Source organism: Oncorhynchus mykiss, chromosome 22 (genome assembly GCF_013265735.2).
Source record: "Oncorhynchus mykiss isolate Arlee chromosome 22, USDA_OmykA_1.1, whole genome shotgun sequence".
Taxonomy (NCBI): Eukaryota; Metazoa; Chordata; class Actinopteri; order Salmoniformes; family Salmonidae; genus Oncorhynchus; species Oncorhynchus mykiss.
The window spans coordinates 17,677,757-17,701,046 of NC_048586.1; the positions used below are offsets into that span (position 1 = coordinate 17,677,757).

The window sequence follows — 23,290 nt, forward strand, 5'->3', positions numbered from 1 at the left end:
GGGCAGATGATCAAGGCAAATAGCACCTGGTGCAAAGATTTCCTTGATGGCAAAGGGAAATTGGCTCAGCTGAGGTAAGTGCTGATTTAAGGTGCATTGTGAGGATTTAGTCTACACTTCAGGAGCACTGAGGATAATGGCACCAGGAGCTCTGATACTATGATCCATGTCACATAGGCTTATTTAAGATTCTGAACTAAAGCTTATCTCTGGATAGAGAACAGACTTAATCCAATGGCAAGCTTGATATGATACTGCATTGACTTACTGTATATAATAAACCATTTTAGGTCACTTTATAAAATAAAGCCAGTCGTGCTTATTCATACATTCAAAACATACCTTTAGATATTATTACAGTGCATCCAGAAAGTATTCAGACCCCTTGACTTTTTGAAATTGTTGTTACATTACAGCCTTATTCCAATATTGATGAAATTGGAGTTCAATATTGGTTTCATCAGACCTGAGAATCTTGTTTCTCGTGGTCTTAAGAGTCCTTTTGGTGCCTTTTGGAATTCTCCAAGCGGGCTGTCATGTGAGGAGTGGCTTCTGTCTGGCCACTCTACCATAAAGGCCTGATTGGTGGAGTGCTGCAGAGATGGTTGTTCTTCTGGAAGGTTCTCCCATCTCCGCAAAGGAAGTCTGGAGCTCTGTCAGAGTGACCATTGGTTTCTTGGTCACCTCCCTGACCAGGTCCCTTCATCCCCGATTGCTCAGTTTGGCCAGGCGGCCAACTCTAGGAGTCTTGGTGGTTCCAAACTTCTTCCATTTAAGAATGATAGAGGCCACTGTGTTCTTGGGGACCTTCAATTCTGCAGACATTCCTGTGTCGAGGCACAGATTCCTTCAACCTCATGGCTTGGTTTTTGCTCAGACATGCACTGTCAACTGTGGGACCTTATATAGACGTGTGCCTTTCCAAATCATGTCCAATCAATTGAATTTACCACAGGTGGACTCCAATCGAGTTGTAGAAATATCTCAAAGATGATCGATGGAAACAGGATGCACCTGAGCTCAATTTCTAGTCTCATAACAAAGGGTCTGAACACTTATGTAAATAAAGTATTTCTGTTTTTTATTTTTTATAAATTTACCCCCACATTTTTGCATCTGTTTTCACTTTGTCATTATGGGGTATTGTGTGTAGACGGGGGAACAAATGTATTTAATCCATTTTAGATTAAGGCTGTAACGTAACAAAAGTTGTAAAAAGTGAAGGGTTCTGGGTACTTTCCGAATGCACCATATGTCATATCCATAACAAGTAGGGCTTTTGTCATGTTTTTGTCATCTATACAAGCTTTTTTATTTGTTTGATAGTGTCCACAAAAAGCTAGCTACCCGTGTCCTATTAAATCAACGTGTCAAGAACTGATCTTAGATCTTTATTCCTGAAGAGTATAAGGATCATACAATATCATTGGTGCTTTTAGTTGAACCAGATTCCATGGATTCGGTAAATATAATGGTTACTGGGCTGCTGCAGACCCTGTGGCTATATAAAGATTATAGTCATTATAACATTATTGCTTTAGTTAAACAGGGAGCATATGGACTCTTAAGACAAAGGTGGTGACTTTTTCCTAAATATGCTATAGGTCCACCTCTAAATCTATATTTCTGCAGTAACACTTAAGTTGAAATTTTGGTGCACATGTTCGTTGAATTAAATGTAGAATGAATAATCATTTGAAATTCCAAACTACAGTACTGTTCAATAAGGCATGCGTGACCATCGATTTAGTTGTTTTCCTCCCATGTAAAAGAGTCATTTTACAGTACTGTTCAGGACATTTATGTCAAAAAGCCATAAATGCTTACTGCCATAAACAGTGTACAGTGTTGTGCTTATAAGGCTGTAGTTTCTGCACAGCACTTTGTGACATCAGCTGATGTAAGAAGGGCTTTAGAAATACATTTGATTGAATTTTATTTGATTTCAACATAAGTGTTACCTTGAAAAGTGAGTTCAGGTTGCTTAATAAGATTGTGCCCAGTTCCAATATAACATATGATATGGATCATGCATTTTCAAATATAGATTGCATCATCCAGCAACATACAGTACGCTTGCTGAACTAAGAAGTTCTTAAAATTGCACATGGTAAAATATCATCCTATACATGAAAATTCCCAAAAATACAGTTGTGAACAATCGTGGAAATGGAAACAAGGTAATATAGTTAAGGCTAAACATCTGTGTCTATTACCTTTGTATAGCTAAGTCAATAAAAGTAGCATGCATTTAACGGAAACATTGCCACACAATTTTACATTAAACAACAAAAGCAGCCAACTCAAATCGAATGTATGTACCCTTCTTCACCGCAAATTAGTCCCATGTTGTGTAGGTTTTCCATTTTGTAAACCATATGGCTTTGTGCAACTGTTCAGATCCATAGGAAGTAACACCCCTGCTCAAATCATCTCTGTAAAATAATATATCTAGAAATGTCATGCCAGAAATGAAAGAAACTATGTTTTACATGCACTTAGTGTATCGTACGTGCCAGATTGTGCTTATCATACATTGTCTTTCATCATAGCATGTATACTTATATCCAGGAACAAATCTGCGGTATTTTATCAAGGTATACTTTATCTGTACGTATTTATATACTACATTTTCTTGAATATAAGAATCATGTCCTTTAATAAATTAGAAATAATAAAGGGTTGGGGTGTAATAAGTTAAAACTGGTCGCCCATTCTACGTGAAGCGGTCAGAATTCATCTTTCTGAGTTTCGGGGGAAGGTGTCCGTCCATTCGGCCCCCTACTCCCCCTCCCCCCTGCATCCTTAGCAGCTTGGGGGGCAAGTCTGCCACGGATTGGCTGATGTGATCGGAGCTGATCTTGGAGGCCATCTTGTTCACCTGTTTCTCATCGGAGACGCCGGGGACGGAGCTGATGCGCTGCAGCTTCATGGGCAGCTCCCCCATGCTCCCGGGGTAGATCATCTCCGATGTGGTGGAGCTCATCCTCAGCAGCTTCCTAGGCATGGGCAGTCCGTCCCGGCCGCAGCCGCCCCCTTGCATCTTCTGCAGCTTGGATGGCAGCTTGGTGGTGGTGCTCTCCTTGTCCTCCAGGGTCTCCAGGCAGTCCATGGAGCTGTTCTTCCCCCCCTCGCCGCTGTTGCACAGGGACGGGGCCATGAGAGGAGAGGATATGAGCAGGTTTTCCTCCTGCTCCTTCACGCTGTACGGGGGGGTGTTGACCTCAAATGTGGCGTGGAACTGGGAGTAGTCCACCTTGAAGAACCCCTCCTCCAGAGAGATGACTGGGAAGAAACGATGTCCCCATAGAACCTCGTCCTCAGTGTAAGAAGTCCTCGCTTGGCAAGTCATCCCTGTCGAACACAGACAAAACAACAAAAACAAAAAAAGATCATGTATGATTGGCTTGATTGTCTCCCATGTCTTTATTTCAGGAAATTTAATTGACGACTTCGACTCTATGCAGGGAATTATGCACAATTGCCTGTGGACAAGGCAGACAAGGCTAATGCTATGGAGATGAACACTATGCTAGTCAAATATATAAACAAACACTTCAGAATCAAAGAGAAACCCTGATTCAATTACATGGCTGACGAAGTGCCCTCAGCTCAGTCACAAGAGTGAAGTGTTTCTCAAAGATAATTTTCCTTCAACAAACAATATCCCTCACAAACCGACGTGATGAATAAGTACATATAAACACAGAAAGTGGCCTCAAAAAATACTTATTTTCAGATTCCATACAACATTAATGAGCAAGTTCCTCAGTAGGTTGAGAACGACGCAGAGGATAGCTGAGCGAGTGAAGGAGTCCATTCAGCGATTACTTTTGAGATGAAAAGCGCCTCAATGTAAAACACTGTTTGCCTTCAGCAATCTTCTCCTGTATAGATTTGGTCTGATGAGAAAAATAACTAAACCATTTTCTCTCCCAAACCACTGTAACAAAATGAAAACGCACACAGTGTTTTACCTGTGTTATTGTTTTGTTTTTTAAAGTCACTATGTCAGTGCTAAAATAGTCAACTACTAAAAGTGCCGCTTTTATGCACATTCTGCAACAGGCATCAATCCAGCTCCTTGCTCTCATCAGTGTACGAGCAACAGTACCGGGAGCATGAAAATAAGAAACTACAAGCATTCACCTAATACATAATGCATACAGTACAGTGCACACGAGTGGGATTCATTGTCTTTGGCGGAGTACAACATAAACAAGATGCCTCTACATCTTTATTCCTAAAATACTGTTTTCATTTTGTCTTGCATTGACAAGGAAACAATTGCTATTTTCGGAGGCACTGAATCATGTTAAGACACTTTAAAAACAATTTCCTAAATAAGTAAGATGTCTTTTATCTAAGCCACCCGGGGTCTTTAGCTACTTGGCAATTTAGTCCACATCGTAACCTTGGTTAGGAACGACAAAAGAGCAGATTAAGATAATCAAATGACTTGAGTGACGGACCAGAGGAGGCTTAGCAAAGATAAGGATGCAATGGGTCCAATGGGCTTTCCCGACAACTCATATATCTTTTTGAGAAACAAATATTCTTCACCATGTATGGGACCTCCAATTCAAAGCCTGTTTACATAACATGTTCGGTCTCAAAATGTTAACGTGCCTATGACAAGTGGTTAATTAGGTCATCATAGTGCTGCCTGAAGAATGTCAGCCTGACCAAAGCAGATTTCATGCATTATTAATTTTTTCCTTAAAAGTTGCTTTTAAGAAAAGAAGATACAATAACAAAAGATAAGATGGAGTTAAAATAAGAGAGCTTTGTGGGATACTCTTTTAGCAAGGTCAGTGTGATCAGCCATGTTGCCCGTCAAGGTCTGTGAAGGAAAGTTCAAAGTTCATAAGGTTTGTTTCCATAGATGAAACAAGATACACTCGATCATGAGCACCAGGCATTCATTATTATTTTTTTGTTACTGGAGACGTTGAATGAAATCAATGCTTAACAAACACTCCACCAGTTTACCCATAAACAAATTAATACAATTAGTCAAATGATGAGGATTGAATTAATGAGCAACAACATTAATTTTGTTTTACATAAAAGTTACAGGTTCATCTTCAGTGATAACCCTCTCGTCACTGTTATTCGGCAGACGCTATATCGTAATTACTGTTACGTGATCTGAATACTTGCGGTGTATCAATCCACCCTCCGCGGAGCTCCATGCAAACCTTTTGTTCTTCGGAATGCCTAGGAAAACGTGGCTGCTGAAAGCAGCGTTTTGCACTGCCGCCCCGCAATTCATGAATCAATAGAAACAAATTCTAACAGAGATGAGATGCACGGCTTATCATCTGTCAGTCCAGAACATTGAACTGAGCCACGTCTTCCTATTTCCTTTTAACTAAGTATCCAAGCTGTTACAAAGCTGGAGGCACTTGTGTTCTTGAAGGTCTGTTGAAGTCCATTAAAAGCTGAGTGGTTGCCCTGATATAAATACCACATATACTAATTGCTAGCGTAATAATGCCCTGGCAGCAATAAATGAATCATAAGCATCAGCAGTCAAAGAGACTAAAGATCATGGTACACGAGGTATTGCTCATCTTAATGGAAGCTATGATCATCTTTGTTTCTGCCACAGTTTCCAAGGTCCATAGAATAATGCGCTGATAACAGTTTTTAACAGCCACAGTCAAGTCACAGATGTGACAGAGTTATTAACATTGAGTACGGTCAGGGTTTTCTGGGCATTATTTCAGCCCTATCGCTCTGCACTTCTGAGTGCTCTCGGCATATGGAAATATGCTTCAATGACTGGGGTCCACAGTAATAATAGGGACTTGAGGTTGAGAAGCCAATTGAGGCTAAGTGCAGGGAATCTTGTAGTCATTTGTATCATGAACTTGTCACACTGCAAAAATCTTCCAAAGCATAGTCACACGACATGTTGACCAACAGGCATATACTGTAAGCTCAAAGGTCGAGTATTGGTGTACACATGCAAAAGCACACTTCTACTACACTGGTATTTTGCTTAAACCCTCAGTAATTCTTGTATAATTTTACCACCAATAACAGTGTGCCTGTTATCGTAGATGTATACATACCACCACAGACCGATGCTGGCACTAAAACAGCACTAAATGAGCTGTATATACAGCCATAAGCAAACAGGAAAACGCTCATCCAGAGGCGGCGCTCCTAGTGGCCAGGGACTTTAATGCAGGGAAACTTAAATAAGTTTGACCTAATTTCTATCAGCATGTTAAATGTGCAACCAGAGGGGGAAATAAATTCTACACCACCTTTACTCCACACACAAAGACGCGTACAAAGCTCTCCCTCACCCTCCAATTGGTAAATCTGACGATAATTCTATCCTCCTGATTCCTGCTTACAAGCAACACTTAAAGCAGGAAGCACCATTGACTCGGTCTATAAAAAAAGTGATCAGATGATGCAGATGCTAAGCTACAGGACTGTTTTAATAGCACAGACTGGAATATGTTGCGGCATTCCTCCGATGGCATTGAAGAGTACACCACATCAGTCACCGGCTTTATCAATAAGTGCATGGAGGACAGGAATCGGGAATCGACTCCACATCCCTGGTGTAGGAAGCGCCATGCTCTACCAACTGAGCCTCTCTGCTATTTTAGTCAGAAGTGGGCTAAGACTCACGTCCCAAAGACTGCCAGAGACACACAGAACATATTAAAAGTCAATATCACACACCACTCAATGGAAAATAATCAGTAGAGGATATTCAAATATTGTGACAAAGTTCAACAGAACTGCCCCGGAGCATGACAGGAGATTATTAAAGCAAAGAAACAGACATTTCCTCCATTAATTCTAGCACAAATGAACACAAATAGAATTTTCCTCCATTAATTCTACCACAAATTTACCAAATTATAACTTTCCTCCATTAACTCCGCAACATAATCATATTCAGTGATCTATAGAAATGGGCACACATAAGGATAATCGCACAGTTCATCTGAAATCAGATAATCAACTTCTGGTTCCCTGTTGGGTAGCTCTCTATTTTCTGATCTGCATCCTATTGAGCGGCCTCGTATTGGAGGAAAGCCCAGCAATTTTGTAATAGCACCATCGACAGCATGGCAAAAAGGTAAAGTGGTGAGGTATAAGTGGGTACATTCCTGCATCCATACACTATAGGCCATCGACAGTCTCACTGAAGAGGCTGCTCTGTTGCTTTCCTTTTCACTCATAGGGAAAAGCCCCAATTACAGACAAATTGCTTTCATAACCATTTTGGAAACTTGGAGGTGATATGACTATGATCAAACACAGCCAAACAGCTTTGCTGTGCGTTTTAGATGAGTATAATATGCTACACTATATACAGCGCATTCGGAAAGTATTCAGACCCATTCCCTTATCCCCTTTTACGTTACAGCCTTATTCTAAAATGTATTAAATACATGCTTTCCCTCATCAATCTACACGCAATACCCCATAAGGACAAAGCGAAAACAGGTTTTTAGAAATGTTTGCAAATGTATTATAAATTAAAACAGAAATACCTTATTTACATAAGTATTCAGACCCTTTGCTATGAGACACGAAATTGACCTCAGGTGCATCCTGTTTCCATTGATCGTCCTTGAGGTGTTTCTACAACTTGATTGGAGTACACCCTGTGGTAAATTCAATTGATTGGACATGATTTGGAAAGGCACACACCTGTCTATATAAGGTCCCACAGTTGACAGTGCATGTCAGGGCAAAAACCAAGCCATGAGGTTAAATAAATTGTCCATAAAGCTAAGAGACAGGATTGTGTCAATGCACAGATCTGGGGAAGGCTATCAAAAAATGTCTGCAGAATTGAAGGTCCCCAAGAACACAGTGGCCTCCATCATTCTTAAATGGAAGAAGTTTGGAACCACCAAGATTCTTCCTAGAGCTGGCCACCCGGCCAAACTGAGCAATCGGGGGAGGAGGGCCTTAGTCAGGGAGGTAATCAAGAACCTGATGGTCACTCTGACAGAGCTCCAGAGTTCCTCTGTGGTGATGGGTGAACCTTCAAGAAGGATGACCATCTCTGCAGCACTCCCAAAAATCAGGCCTTTGTGTTAGAGTGGCCAGACGGAAGCCACTCCACAGTAAAAGGCACATGACAGCCGGCTTGAAGTTTCCCAAAAGGCACCAAAATAACTTTCAAACCATGAGAAACAAGATTCTCTGCTCTGATTGAAACCAAGATTGAAGTCTTTGGCCTGAATTCCTGAAACCATCCCTACAGTGAAGCATTGTGGTGGCAGCATCATGTTGTGGGGATAAAACCAAGATTGAAATCTTTGGCCTGAATTCCTGAAACCATCCCTACAGTGAAGCATTGTGGTGGCAGCATCATGTTGTGGGGATGTTTTTAGCGGCAGGGACTGGAAAACTAGTCAGAAATAAGGGAAAGATGAACGGAGCAAAGTACAGAGAGACCCTTGATGAAAACCTCCTCCAGAGCGCTCAGGACCTCAGGACATCGTGAGGTAAAGGTTCACCTTCCAACAGGACAAAGACCCTAAGCACACAGCCAAGACAACGCAGGAGTGGCTTCTGAAGTCTGAATGTTCTTGAGTGGTCTAGCCAGAGTCTGGACTTGAACCTGATCGAACATCTCTGAAAAGAACTGTAAGTAGCTGCGCTCCTCATCCAACATGACAGAGTTTGAGAGGATCTGCAGAGAAAAATGGGAGAAAATCCTCAAATACAGGTGTGCCAAGCTTGTAGCGTTATACACAAAACTCGAGGCTGTAATCCCTGCCAAAGATGCTTCAACAAAGTACTGAGTAAAGGGTCTGAATAGTTATGTAAATGTGATATTTCATATTTTTCTTTATATACATTTGTAAAAATAAAATAAAATATATTTTTTTAAACGTTGGCTTTGTCATTATGGCGTATTTTTTATTTTGTGTAGATTTATGAGAAGAAGAAAAAACAATTCAATCAATATTGGATAAGGCTGTAATGTAACAAAAAGTGGAAAAAGTATGATGTCTGAATACTTTCCTAATGCACTGTATACAAAAGTATGTGGACACCCCTTCAAATTAGTTTCTGATAGGTGTATAAAATCCAGCACACAGCCATGCAATCTCCATAGACAGATATTGGCAGTAGAATGGCCTTACAGAAGAGCTCAGTGACTTTCAAAGTGGCACCGTCATAGGACGCCACCTTTCCAACAAGTCAGTTCCTCAAATTTCTGCCCTGATAGAGCTGCCTCAGTCAACTGTAATTGGTGTTATTGTGAAGTGGAAATGTCTCGGAGCAACAACGGTTCAGCCGCGAAGTGGTAGGCCACACAAGCTCACAGAACGGGACCGCTGAGTGCTGAAACACTCACTATCGAGTTCCAAACTGCCTCTGGAAGCACGTCAGCACAATAACTGTTTGTCAGGAGCTTCATGAAATAGGTTTTCATGGCCGAGCAGCCGCACACAAGACTAAGATCACCATGTTCAATGACATGTGTTAGCTGGAGTGATGTTAAGCTCACCGCCATTGGACTCTGGAGCAGTGGAAACGCGTTCTCTGGAGTGATGAATCACACTTGTCTGGCAGTCTGACGGACGAATCTGAGTTTGGCGGATGCCAGGAGAACGCTACCTGCCCGAAGGCATAATGCCAACTGTAAGGTTTGGTGGAGGTGGAATAACGGTCTTGGGCTGTTTTTCATGGTTTCGGGCTAGGCCCCTTAGTTCCATTGAAGGAAAATCTTAACGCTTCAGCATACAATGACATTCTAGACGATTCTGTACTTCCAACTTTGTGGCAGCAGTTTGGCCACAAAGCGAGGTCCATACAGAAATGGTTCGTCGAGATCCGTGTGGAAGAACTTGACTGGCCTGCACAGAGCCCTGACTTCAACCCCATCTAACAACTTTGGGATGAATTGGAGTGCCGACTGCGAGCCAGGCCTAATCACCCAACATCAGTGCCCGAGCTCACTGTTGCTCTTGTGGCTGAATGGAAGCAAGTCCCGAGTGGAAAGCCTTCCCAGAAGAGTGAAGACTGTTAAGACAGGAAAGGGGGGGGCCAACCCCATATTAATACCCATGATTTTGGAATGAGATGTTCGACGAGTAGGTGTCCACATACTTTTGGTCATGTAGTGTACCAACAGGCATAAAACACCACGTAATTGTCATACCTGCCTGGAATGGTGTGTTACTATGGAAACCAAATCTACCAATGGTACGTGAGCATAAACACACTATATGAAGTCTATTTGGATTGTCACCTTTGAGTGCAACTCGAGGCAAATGTGGCGCATTTACAGGACACACAAAAGTATATTTCCTGTCTTCGGCCATCCCAATCAAAACAACCATCCATAAAACCACTGGTTTTATCACTCAATACTGGATGATACATTATGCCCCTAGTTCCTGACCACAGTGAACTGGTTTGAATGCCTGTAAGCCCCTGACCCTTTCCAGCACATCACTGCTCCTCAAAGTGTATTTGTTTTGATCGAATCCTATCCTTATCATTGACGTGAGCTCATATTACAAATACCATATTTAATAAGCACAGTGAAAGGTACCTTTAGTACCGTCTGTCTGGCTCTTTCATCCTCTCCGGGACACAGACTGTGCTTTGTGTACAGACCTCTCTTTGATGTTCTAATGTATACCCTGTAATGTGTCCTGCGTGATGAGCACAGTCTATCCCAGACAGCGGAGGCTGCTGAGGAGGGGACGGCTCATAATAATGGCTGGATCGGAGCAAATGGAATGGCACTAAACAAATAGAAACCATGTGTTTGATGTATTTGATACCATTGCACCAATTCCGCTCCAGCCTTTACCACCAGCCTGTCCTCCCTCAATTAAGGTGCCACCAACCTCCTGTGATACCAGATCCAAACAAGTCTTAAGAGACAGAAACACCTATAGTGGTGTCAGTTTGTTTTCGAGACATCTCAGGAGATTGGTAACATTACTTTATATCGTGCCTTCTCTGTATAAATTGGATGTTGCGCCATTAAACTGGATGTTGCGAAATATTTAACTTTAATTAATCAGATAGACGGGATTTGAAGCGTGAAAGCCCTGCAAAACACATACTATTTTCAAATATCAGATTATTAGTAAAGAAAACTGAGCTGCAAACAAGACTCAATTTCCCTTCTTTTTACAGCAGGTAAATCTACAATATACCAAAGGAATTTTGCTCTTCAAATTGAATATGCACTATATTTCTCATGCAATAACGTGTTGCCATTGAGAGAGTATTAAGGGCAAAGGACATTGATCTCGCTGAGGTTGTATGTTTGGGAGTCTATCAAAAGCTAGTACTTTGTGAGTAAATTAAGCTAGCTAGCACAGCAGGATAATACTGAGCTCTTTTGTGTTTCAAATAACAAAGTCAAGACGCAGCCAAGTCGCTAAGGTGACAGGGAGATACAATTGATTCTTTGGGTGGCGGGAATGGAACATAAACTAGGGGGAAGCTTGCCAATAGTTTCTGCTTGATGGTGGCTCACAAAACTTACTGGCATTCATGGAGCAGAGAGTCTCGAACGTAAGCTTATCGAGGATATAGAAGCCACAGGAGCAGAGGATTATATCTGTTTGCTGCATGGCTCAGTCGTATACTGGAGATCAGGCACAACTCCACTGTCTCCACACCTCAAGGACCAGAGTCCTGCATACCGGCTTTAGATAGATGCCTGTTTTATTCAATCCAGTTCTTATATATCAACAAATCCATGCACATTTGACTTCAGAAAACAGTTTATTTGACAACACTCACAACCACCTGCACTCTTTGGAAAATAGAGCAATGCAAATTGAGCAATGCATTTACATATTTATGCAAATGATTGATTGCCCGTTTTTCAGATTAGCCTTCCTCTGCACTTCGACTCCCACAGTCCAAGTCACTGGGAGAAAGGTGGGCGTAAAAATTCCTCCCCGACCTCTCCATTCTCTCACAGACAAGGATCTGCAGATGTAAGACATCCTCTCACAAACAAACACATGCAAGCACGCAAGTGTAGCACATGGGGATGTGTGAAACTTACTCCTCAGCCTGAAGTTTCCCCACTTGTGTCAGCGAATGGCTAGCTTTTCTCGTGTCGCCAACTGGTAAGACGCAGGGGGGTGGTCAGGTGTTCCAGCAAGGCAGAGGTCCTAGGTTTGCGCTAGAGGTCGACCGATTATTATTTTTCAACGCCGATACTGATTATAGGAGGACCAAAAAAAGCCGATACCGATTAATCGGCCAATTTTTTTATTTTAATTGTAATAATGACCATTACAACAATACTAAATAAACACTTATTTTAACTTAATATAATACATCAATCAAATCAATTTAGTCTCAAATAAATAATGAAACATTTTCAATTTGGTTTAAATAATGCAAAAACAAAGTGTTGGAGAAGAAAGTAAAAGTGCAATAAGCTAACGTTTAAGTTCCTTGCTCAGGACATGAGAACATATGAAAGCTGGTGGTTCCTTTTAACATGAGTCTTCAATATTCCCAGGTAAGAAGTTTTTCCTGTTACGTTGCACAACCTTCAATGTTATGTCATAATTACGTAAAATTCTGGCAAATTAGTTCGCAACGAGCCAGGCGGCCCAAACTGCTGCATATACCCTGACTCTGCTTGCACACAACGCAAGAGAAGTGACACAATTTCCCTAGTTAAAATAAATTCATGTTAGCAGGCAATATTAACTAAATATGCAGGTTTAAAAATATATACTTGTGTACACATTTTAAGAAAGGCATTGGTGTTTATGGTTAGGTACACATTGGTGCAACGGCAGTGCTTTTTTTCCACGAATGCGCTTGTTAAATCACCCGTTTGGCGAAGTAGGCTGTGATTCAACGATAAATTAACAGGCACCGCCTCAATTATATGGCAGGACAAGCTAGATAAACTAGTAATATCATCAACCATGTCTAGTTAACTAGTGATTATGTTAAGATTGATTGTTTTTTATAGATATGTTTAATGCTAGCTAGCACCTTACCTTGGCTGCTTGCTGCACTCGCATAACAGGTAGTCAGCCTGCCATGCAGTCTCCTCGTGGAGTGCAATGTAATCGGCCATGATCGGTGTCCAAAAATGCCGATTACCAATTGTTATGAAAACTTGAAATCGGCCCTAATTAAATCGGCCATTCCGATTAAATCGGTCGACCTCTAGTTCGCGCCTCGGTGTGTGCCGAATCAGTAGGAAATGGTAATCGCTAAAAGCAGCATAACATCATTTACGCATACAACAAACACTCCTCCATGCAACCTCACTCACCAGAATATGGCTATCAACACAGTATACAGGCTTTAGAAGCAACTGAAGCTGTCACCTTCGTCATATTGAGGACACCAAGGCACAGCGTGATAAGCCTACATTCTTATTTTAATGAATGAAACCCACTAAACAAAACAAACGTGACGCTATATAACACAAGTGCTGACATGCAACTACACATGGACAATAACCCACAAAACCAAAATGGAAAATGGCAACCTAAATAGGATCCCCAATCAGAGAAACGAATGGGAACCAATTCAGGCCTCCATAGACCTACATTTACCTAGACAATACCTAAACCCCATAGATATACAAAAAAAACCTAGATAAGACAAAAACACATATACCACCCTTGTCACAATCTGACCTAACCAAAATAATAAAGAAAACAAAGATAACTAAGGTCAGGGCGTGACAGAAGCATTATCTGTGAAGGAAACAGTGGCAGAAGCAAGACTGTGAATCAGCGCTCTGGACAGTGAATACAGAGAATCACGAGTCAACCCTCTAATGCTTGCACCGTTAAGATTATTTTCTGTGAACAAATCACATTAACATATGAATGCTTGAATTATTTACCAAACGGTGAGCAGCAACAGCTAACTAACAATGCATCATGTGGAAGGTTGTTGAAGAAAAGCAGAAGAATACATCCCTGCTTGACTGCTTTTTGGCCCAGTGGTATCAAATATTAAAGAGACGGCACTGAGCCCGAGCAGCACGGAGGACAACTGACAAAAGAGAGAGGGAATAAGCATCCAAGAGATGTCGTCTTTAATGGAGAAGGAACATTTGAATTCACAGGACATACAGTACATCAATAATACTGTGCTGAGTACGGTACTTTGGGTTCCTAACAACTGATTATACACATTTTTCCATGAAACGCCTGAAAGGCCACAACAAATTGTGTCTATTAGAGGATATGAGAAATGTTTCGCTCATTTTGATACAGATACATCTGTTATGGGCACAAGTCCTCTCTAAGACAGACAATCTGTTGCTATGGTGACCGCCATCAAACGGTACACTGAGATGAAACACGGTATTCTTTTAGAGGCCTGCTTTTTTCCCTCTTTGATTCGTTGTAGATTAATACAAAAATTCCTCCGCTGTAATGCTATTTAAGAATTCAATCAATTTGTTAAGGTTGCATCCCGAGGCAAAATGTGCGCAAAAATAAATAAATAAATAAATAAATACAGAGAAGGAAATATACTGCCGGAGAAAAAATGGTGTAGAAATGTACTGCTGTGGGGGATGGGTGTTGAGGGAGCCAGAATACTCAGGCAATAACATCAGTGTGGAGGTAAACAGCAGAGCAGAGAGGAGCAGAGCAGAGGATGTGTGTGTGAGCGAGAGAAGAGTGTCATTGCCTGCCAAGCCTCTACACAGGGTGAGGTGACAGACCAGGCACAGGAACATACGGCTCTACACAACAGTAAGACCATTAACAAGCAGCAGGGGGGGGGGGGGGGAGAACAGACATTATGAAGGAAAGGGTGTTGGTGGTGACGGTACGGTGGGTGAGGAGTAGGAGAGGGAGGAGCAGGAAGAGGGGCACACGATCGATAGCCTTGAAGCCAAACACCAACTAATGGTGGGCAGACAAATCACACTCGGAGTGTGGCCATTTAAAAAGGGATATCGCATTTTCAGTTAAGCTTGTGTTTTCTCACTATGGTTTGAGTGAGGTCCAATACCCCACAGCATGTCAATGGGACTGAAATAGAAAGCACGCATCCCCCTAAGGATGGTCTCGCTAGAAGCGCATCCAAAAGACAAAATGTCAATGTGGCTGTGTCTGTTTAGACCTAGATCGATTAACGTGCACTTCAGGGACACTCAGACACTATCAATCAATGTTGCACAGTGACCAAAACGCTGAGAGCTAGGCTAGCAATTAGAGCATTGAGCCAGTAACCGAAAGGTCGCTGGTTCGAATACCCAAGCTGACAAGGTGGAAATCTGCCGAGGTGCTCTTGAGCAAGGCACTTAACCCTAATTTACTCCAGGGGTGCCGTACTACTATGGCTGACCCTGTAAAACTATGCATTTCACTACACCTATCCAGCGTATGATAGAAATATTATATATATATATATTTTTTTTAAAAGCAGAGCACAACGATAACATATGGTTATTGAGGAGCCACCATCTTTAGTCAGTTTTGACCAAGCTCTAGCCCACCCATCCTTTGTGAGTCTTTCATATAGCCAAGATCTTTGTCGTTTTCCTTTCATATAGCCAAGATCTTTGTCGTTTTCCTTTCATATAGCCAAGATCTTTGTCGTTTTCCTTTCATATAGCCAAGATCTTTGTCGTTTTCCTTTCATATAGCCAAGATCTTTGTCGTTTTCCCTTTTAGTTCTGGGTGACAAAAGGAGCAGCATGATATCATAATCAACCATTTAACTGACCCTTTATACACTCTTAGAAATAAAAAGGTGCTATCTAGAAACTAAAATGGTTATTGGGCTGTCCCATAGGGTAACCTTTTAAATAACCCTCTTTTTTGGTTCTAGGTATAACCCTTTCAAGAGAGGGTTCTACCTGGAACCAAAAAAGGGTTCCCCTATGGGGACAGCCAAATAGTCCTTTTGGAATCTTTTTTTCTTGGGGGGTAGGCACTAAACAGTATCATTGGTAATATTACTATACACAATACATTATTATTAGACGTGCATGTTAATTCCAAAACACATGCAAGTTCTTGGAGAGAAAGAGACAATCATTTCCAACTCTTAAGTAGAGTGACGGCTCTCCGCATCATGGCCTGATTGTTACCTTGGCTCTAGTAGCGTCACCAAATGTGTTCAGCCCATGTCTGCCACGCCACACCCCTTCCTCCCTCCCTCCCAGGATTTATTACAGAGACCTGACAAATCCCCAAAGACACAATGTAAGCTTGTTTCCCCTTGGGAAACGAGATAAAGAATCCTCCATGTCATAGCTGGTTCAACCCAATGCCCATTATGTGGAGTCCATTCCTTGTGCAATTACTATATCTTCAGGAAAGGTGAAGCTCCCCAGTGTGTTGTCGGAATCGACACGTTCTCTCACAGTGGGACAAATGTAGACAAAAGTACGCTGTCACTAAGTGGATATATCTCTTAATGCAAACTGGTCATGTGCAATTCGACACAATATACATTTAGTCTATTACAGAAATTACAGTACCTCAACTGAGTTAGAATTCCAGCATGAGACGTACAGTACTGTATGTACTACCGAGTGTATGTTCTATACTGTAAACTGAGAAAAAAAATGACATTCCAAAAAGATTATCTCACTAAATTTGGTCGCTAATCACAATTAACATTTGCGTTGGAAAAACAAGCTTCAACGCGGCTTCTTAATGCAATGAAATGCGTGAGACGGGTCATTAAAATAAAAAATAAAAAAGTTAAATGAAACAAATTAATAAAAAACCCTGTAAACCACTGGAGAACAGAAGGCTATTAAATAAGTGTCTTATCAGCGCACCCGTGGGGGGGGGGGGGGTGACTCTGCCGTGCTCTGACCCTGGGCACATTAGATTTAATCGGAGACTCCTGCTCTCACCTGCTTAGAAGGCCGACTTCCCCCGGCTGAACCCACATTAACCCTTGAACCGCAGAGTGCTTGAGTGCGGGGCGGAATGGAGAGCGGGGATCATGACGGACATGCTCTGAGTGTGATCATTCGGAATGAATTATGGTCACTTACTCCAGGGTCCTTGTCTATCCTTTCACAGTGGTGTGTAATAACAAGCTCCATTCTGACACTATTTACCTCAGACCAACGCATGCCTCTGACTTCTCAGCAAATCTGCTACATGAGATGTATCCATTTCTCTGAATTCATTATTCTGCTGCTACTCTTTGTGCACGACAAACTCCTCTTTGGCTTGTTTTACTTTCAAGATTATAATGGAAAAGTTGAATCATAATGCAGTATGTGGATACTATTAATATCTAATTACAACAATTAAAATATTAAAAAAGAGACACACAACTTTGTTTGCTTTTAGGCCATGCCCTCGCAAAACTTGCATAGCCCGGTTCTCTGATATTAAGAGTGCGATATCTCACATGTGGCGGATTCGCTAAGGATCGCCTACTCTCGGGAGGACCTAACAAAAGCTTCTGTTGGGGACAGACTGGTAGAGTGGCAAATGAAGTGAGAGCCTCACCTCCCTTAAAAGGAGCCACTCTCCGGCCCTCCGGTAATTCTCAAGCATGCTTCTTTTCCTCACGCTCTTGTGAGCAGGGGAACGTGGTGAGACATCTCACTCATAATATCAGAGAAGCAGGGTTACGCAAGTAACCATAAGTTCTCTTTCAATTACTCGTTTCGATATCTCAAATGTGGAGATATGGCCAAATCCCATATTGCAAAACATGCACTCCGAAACCAGAGTATTCACAAAATGTGCAACCCACAGAAGTCCCGAAACTAAGGGAGTATGCACCAAAAAAGGTGCAGAGACATCCCCTCGAGAAAAAACGAATTACAAAGTAAGGGAAAGGCCAATACAAAGCGCATACAATCTTAGTTTAATAAGACATGTCCCCAAAGCAGTGCCCAATAGGTAAACTCCTATGTGGGAGAGGGCCCGAAGGTTGTCACCCTCGCCATTATAAATCAGTGTAATAGTCCCCATGATCCGGCAGGATATCGTCGGATATCTTCTGAGGGTAGTTTCCCGATCAGCGAAGAGCATGACACTCTTGCTCGAGCTCTCCTACATGCCAGGTAGACGCCCACTGCGCATACTGGACAACGACGGGGGACGCCCTTCTAGGGAAGGCGACAAGTGAAAAGCCATAGGCACATTAACCTGGGGGGGGGGGGGGGGGGGGGGGACCTGTTCAGTCTGAGGGCGCGAACAGTGGCTAGTAGAGCAAGATCCTGCACAGAGCATAGGACCATGGAAAAACAGATTCACACCACTTCTCCACGAAAAGACGCACCAACTGCAAAACAGAGAGCATGCATAAGGGGTTGGCACTGTTTTTCAAGAGTCGTGGGCCTGGCTCTTTCCTTTTTATTCTATGCATCCGGGTGAGGATAGACAATTGCTTTGTTCGGTGTGGTATAAGCCCTGCATGACGATAGCTGCCAGGACTGGTCGTAAGCAGGTTTGTAACTGCCGTCTGGGAAAATCCACTTGTCATCCAGGGGCTCAAAGATGATGAGGGAAAGCATACGGCATCTCCCAATTTTTCCTGGGTATGTTAGCTCTTCCACCCCAAATGGCGTGGTCACCATGTTTTGGGATGAGGTCTCCCTGGGCCCTCGTAGAACTGGTCATCGCTTCGACCAGACTGCAGCAAGTCAGTCTTGATAGATGGGGGACGCGGGCTCTCGTAGAACTGGTCATCGCTTCGACCAGACTGCAGAAAGTCAGTCTGGATAGATGGGGGACGCGGGCTCTCGTAGAACTGGTCATCGCTTCGACCAGACTGCAGCAAGTCAGTCTGGATAGATGGGGGACGCAGGCTCTCGTAGAACTGGTCATCGCTTCGACCAGACTGCAGCAAGTCAGTCTGGATAGATGGGGGACGCGGGCTCTCGTAGAACTGGTCATCGCTTCGACCAGACTGCAGCAAGTCAGTCTGGATAGATGGGGGACGCGGGCTCTCGTAGAACTGGTCATCGCTTCGACCAGACTGCAGCAAGTCAGTCTGGATAGATGGGGGACGCGGGCTCTCGTAGAACTGGTCATCGCTTCGACCAGACTGCAGCAAGTCAGTCTGGATAGATGGGGGACGCGGGCTCTCGTGGGCAGTCAGTGACATGACGTGAGACGTCATGCAATATGCCCACTGTGTCTTAGTTATGCGTTACGCATTTCTTTTTTTCATACTTTTTGTCCAATATGCAGCATTTTTGTTTAATATTCAACATTGAGCCAAAGATGGGAAAATCCATTGCAAATACAGCAATATATTTCAAGAGGCTCATAAATCATGATGTAGATTAAAACATGATAATAACATAATTGCCAAGGTTTCCAAATCCAATGCATTATACTAGTTTTTTAAAGTTGTTTTATTTTACCTTTATTTAACTTGGCAAGTCAGTTAAGAACAAATTCTTATTTTCAATGACGGCCTAGGAACAGTCGGTTAACTGCCTGTTCAGGGGCAGAACGACAGATTTGTACCTTGTCAGCTCTGGGATTTGAACTTGCAACCTTTCGGTTACTAGTCCAACACTCTGAAATGATTCAACTGGCAGAATATTTGGTACAGGACAAGCCCAACCGTGAGACTACGTGTAGCTCGAAAAACACTTTCTTTATCCAGTACTAGAATTTCCACAGACAAACATATTGTATTTATATGCTCACATATACACATGAATAAACATCAAATGCACTTTAAATCAATTCAAGTCCACAACAGTCTCATGCCACCCACACGTCTTAGCATGAACAAATAGCAAAAAAAACAATAACAAGGGAGATTCTATTTTTCTCCAATACCAGTGAATCGTGAAAAAGGCTTGGACTGTCATGGAGGAGGCAGAGAGGAAGCCAAGACAACAGGCCACTTCAATGCACAGCTAACTAGTTATGGACCGTGTCCCAAATAGCACCCTATTCCCTATGTAGGGCACTACTTTTGACCAGCGCAATATGGGGATTGCTCTTTTCAAATAGTGTAACAAAATGTTCCACTGTAGCTTTCGGCTGGAGTTGTTCGGAAAATATTTGTAAACGCCTTGTTAGCGTCATGTAAATGCCACAGCATCTTCCCAATAGCCCATCAATCATTAGCATTTGCATGATAGTCACATCGCAGTCTTCTCACAGAGTTAATTTTCTGCTGATGTGCCTGCCACTGTGTTTCTAAACATAATTGATGGGTGAACACGAAACTTAAATTAAGTGCTTCACAAATGTTTGTTTTTTTGCTGAACTGTGAAGCGTCTTGTTAATAAAGAACGACACACAACTTTTCAGGGCGAAACGTGTTGGTGACAGCATTCTTCCTCTAGTCAATCACACATTCAAAGTCAGCTTGCCATGAAATTAAAATCCCAGCCTGTTTGTCATGTAACTGAGCTGATCAAAGATGGAGAACGGGACAAAAGTACAAAATTGCATGTTAGATGTACTGTGTATAATTGGCATACCATTTGAACAGACGAGGGGTAAATCAATTGCAGTCTGAGCAATTTCACTTTTGCATTTCACAAAGAAAATGTTATTGCAACTCAGTGATTCAGTACGGTGTTCCCCGGAATGTTTTTTTTTAAACATTTATAGAAGGAACAGTTAACTAAACCTTAACAATTTGGATTAAACAATCCTATCTGTTATATCAATTGCAAATATGTAAATGACAATGTTATAACACTTGAATCAGTAGTCCCTAATGAAGAATATGTAGAAACTTGTTCTTTTTTAAAGAGGTTAAAGAACATTGTTCTGCTGAACATGCCATCATAACAAAGGTATTTAAATCATATGAAAAGTGTCTTTTTTTATTGTCCTTTATATTATTATATTGTAACACTCTCATATCATACTTTCATGCATGCAGTGACTATGTTCAAATCTCTGACAGCATAACAGATGGGAAGCCATGTGGAGCTGACTTTGAGTTTATGATATCGTGAGAGGATGGGATGATGATGTCATTTGAAAAGGTCATTGTGTGAATATGAAGAGAGCTGATTTTCTATGAACATGTAAAAAAAAAAAAAAGTGTTTTAAATGTACATGTAAAACATGGACATGCTGATGTTAGCTAACACCGGTAAATGTCTCTGAATTCATACTTTATAAACATTCTATCTGGCCTTGTAACAACTCACGGTAGCTCTCACGAGTCCACCTCCTAATTTGATCGCAGAAAAGTAGTTATCTTAATATCAGGTTGTTTTGTCAGTAGACCTCTTGTTTTGTGTACGGTTACCACATGTTCACTTGTGTATTACTGACAATTGCATTGCATTACAGTTTTCCCCTCATACCATAGGCATAAAATCTAAGTTCAGGTGCAGTGCTGAAATCCAGAACGCTCAAAGAGAGGTTGCCATGGAAACAGAGTTACATTGGACCGAAATGAAAGTGTCTGAGGATTAGACTTTCACTGTACATACATTTTTAACCACATATTGTTTTCACACTGAAATCTCTCTTCTTGCTTTTTAACCTAACCCGACCACCTACGTATGTTCGCATTGACGCGGTCGAGATTACACTACTACTGTATCTAGAATTAATCTTGACATTGAGAAAACATAAAAAAAACATGTTAAATTACAATTACAAAATGTGTTTGCTGTCTAATTTGGTTGTTGTGCCCAATGCATATGACACATGTGAACATTTACCTCCAAAGTGTATGTTTTGAAATTCTTATCCGCATTCTAGAATTTTCTGTGTTGACGACTGACCAATTAATCAAAACTTTGGGAAAAGATAATGACATCACTAGTTCTTGTCATGTACTGTCATGTTGTGTCTTGTCTCTGTCCTTTCCCTTCACCCTGTCTCCCTCTGCTGGTCGTTGTTAGGTTACCTTTTCTCCCCCTCTTTCCCCCAGCTGTGCCTTGTCTCCTCCTAACCACCTCGTCACCCCGTTTCCCACCTGTTCCCTTTTTCCCTCTGATTAGGTCCCTATATCTCTCTCTGTTTTTGTTCCTGTCCTTGTCGGATTCTTGTTTGTTGTGTTTCATGCCTGAACCAGACTGTCGTCATGTTTGCTGTAACCTTGTCTTGTCCTGTCGGAATCTGCCGGTCCGTCTGAGCCTACCTATGTTTGGTAATTAAAGAAGCTCTGTTTAAGTTAATTCGCTTTTGGGTCCTCATTCACGCACCGTAACAGAAGAATCCGACCAAGAATGGACCCAGCGACTTCGGATCCTCTCCACTCAGCCGTCGGGATCCAGGGAGCGATGCTAGGCAGACACGAGCAGGAAGTGTCTGCTGCTCGACATGCCGTTGAGACCCTGGCCACCCAAGTCTCCAACCTCACAGAACAGGTTCACCATCTCCGCCTCGATCCACCGGCCACTTCCAGGGCTTTCGAATCTCCGGAGCCCAGAATCAATAACCCGCCGTGTTACTCTGGGGAGCCCACTGAATGCCGCTCGTTCCTCACCCAGTGTGATATTGTGTTTTCTCTCCAGCCCAACACTTACTCCAGGAGCACTGCTCGTGTCGCCTACGTCATATCTCTCCTTATTGGACGGGCTCGTGAGTGGGGCACGGCAATCTGGGAGGCAAGGGCTGAGTGTACTAACCAGTATCAGGACTTTAAGGAGGAGATGATACGGGTTTTTGATCGATCTGTTTTTGGGGAGGAGGCTTCCAGGGCCCTGTCTTCCCTATGTCAAGGCAATCGATCCATAACAGACTACTCTATTGAGTTTCGCACTCTTGCTGTCTCCAGTGGCTGGAACGAGCCGGCCTTGCTCGCTCGTCTTCTGGAGGGTCTCCGCGCAGAGGTAAAGGATGAGATTCTCTCCCGGGAGGTTCCTTCCAGCGTGGATTCCTTGATTGAACTCGCTATTCGCATTGAGCGACGGGTTGATCTTCGTCACCGAGCTCGTGGAAAGGAGCTCGCGCTCTCCGTCGCCCCCCTCTCCGCATCACTACCATCTTCCTCTGCCGGCTCGGGTGCTGAGCCCATGCAGCTGGGAGGTATCCGCATCTCGACTAAGGAGAGGGAACGGAGAATCACCAACCGCCTCTGTCTCTATTGCGGTTCCGCTGGTCATTTTGTCACTTCATGTCCAGTAAAAGGCCAGAGCTCGTCAGTAAGCGGAGGGCTACTGGTGAGCGCTACTACTCCTGTCTCTCCTTCAAGATCCTGCACTACCTTGTCGGTCCATCTACGCTGGACCGGTTCGTCAGCTTCCTGCAGTGCCTTAATAGACTCTGGGGCGGAGGGCTGTTTTATGGACGAGACCTGGGCTCGGGAACATGACATTCCTCTCAGACAGTTAAAGGAGCCCACGGCCTTGTTCGCCCTGGATGGTAGTCCTCTCCCCAGGATTCAGCGTGAG

General features: G+C 42.6%; 1 protein-coding gene across 2 annotated transcripts in view; it reads right to left on the reverse strand.

The window, feature by feature from the left end:
- Positions 1-1,131: 1,131 nt before the first annotated feature.
- The window catches only part of LOC110501525 (G protein-activated inward rectifier potassium channel 1), a 29,357-nt gene continuing 7,198 nt past the window's right edge, over positions 1,132-23,290 (reverse strand). For both annotated transcript variants that reach the window (XM_036958895.1, XM_021579168.2), the window contains exon 3: positions 1,132-3,354. In XM_036958895.1, coding sequence (XP_036814790.1) covers positions 2,717-3,354 — 638 coding nt within the window. In that variant the 3' untranslated portion in view covers positions 1,132-2,716. The remainder of the gene's footprint in view (positions 3,355-23,290) is intronic.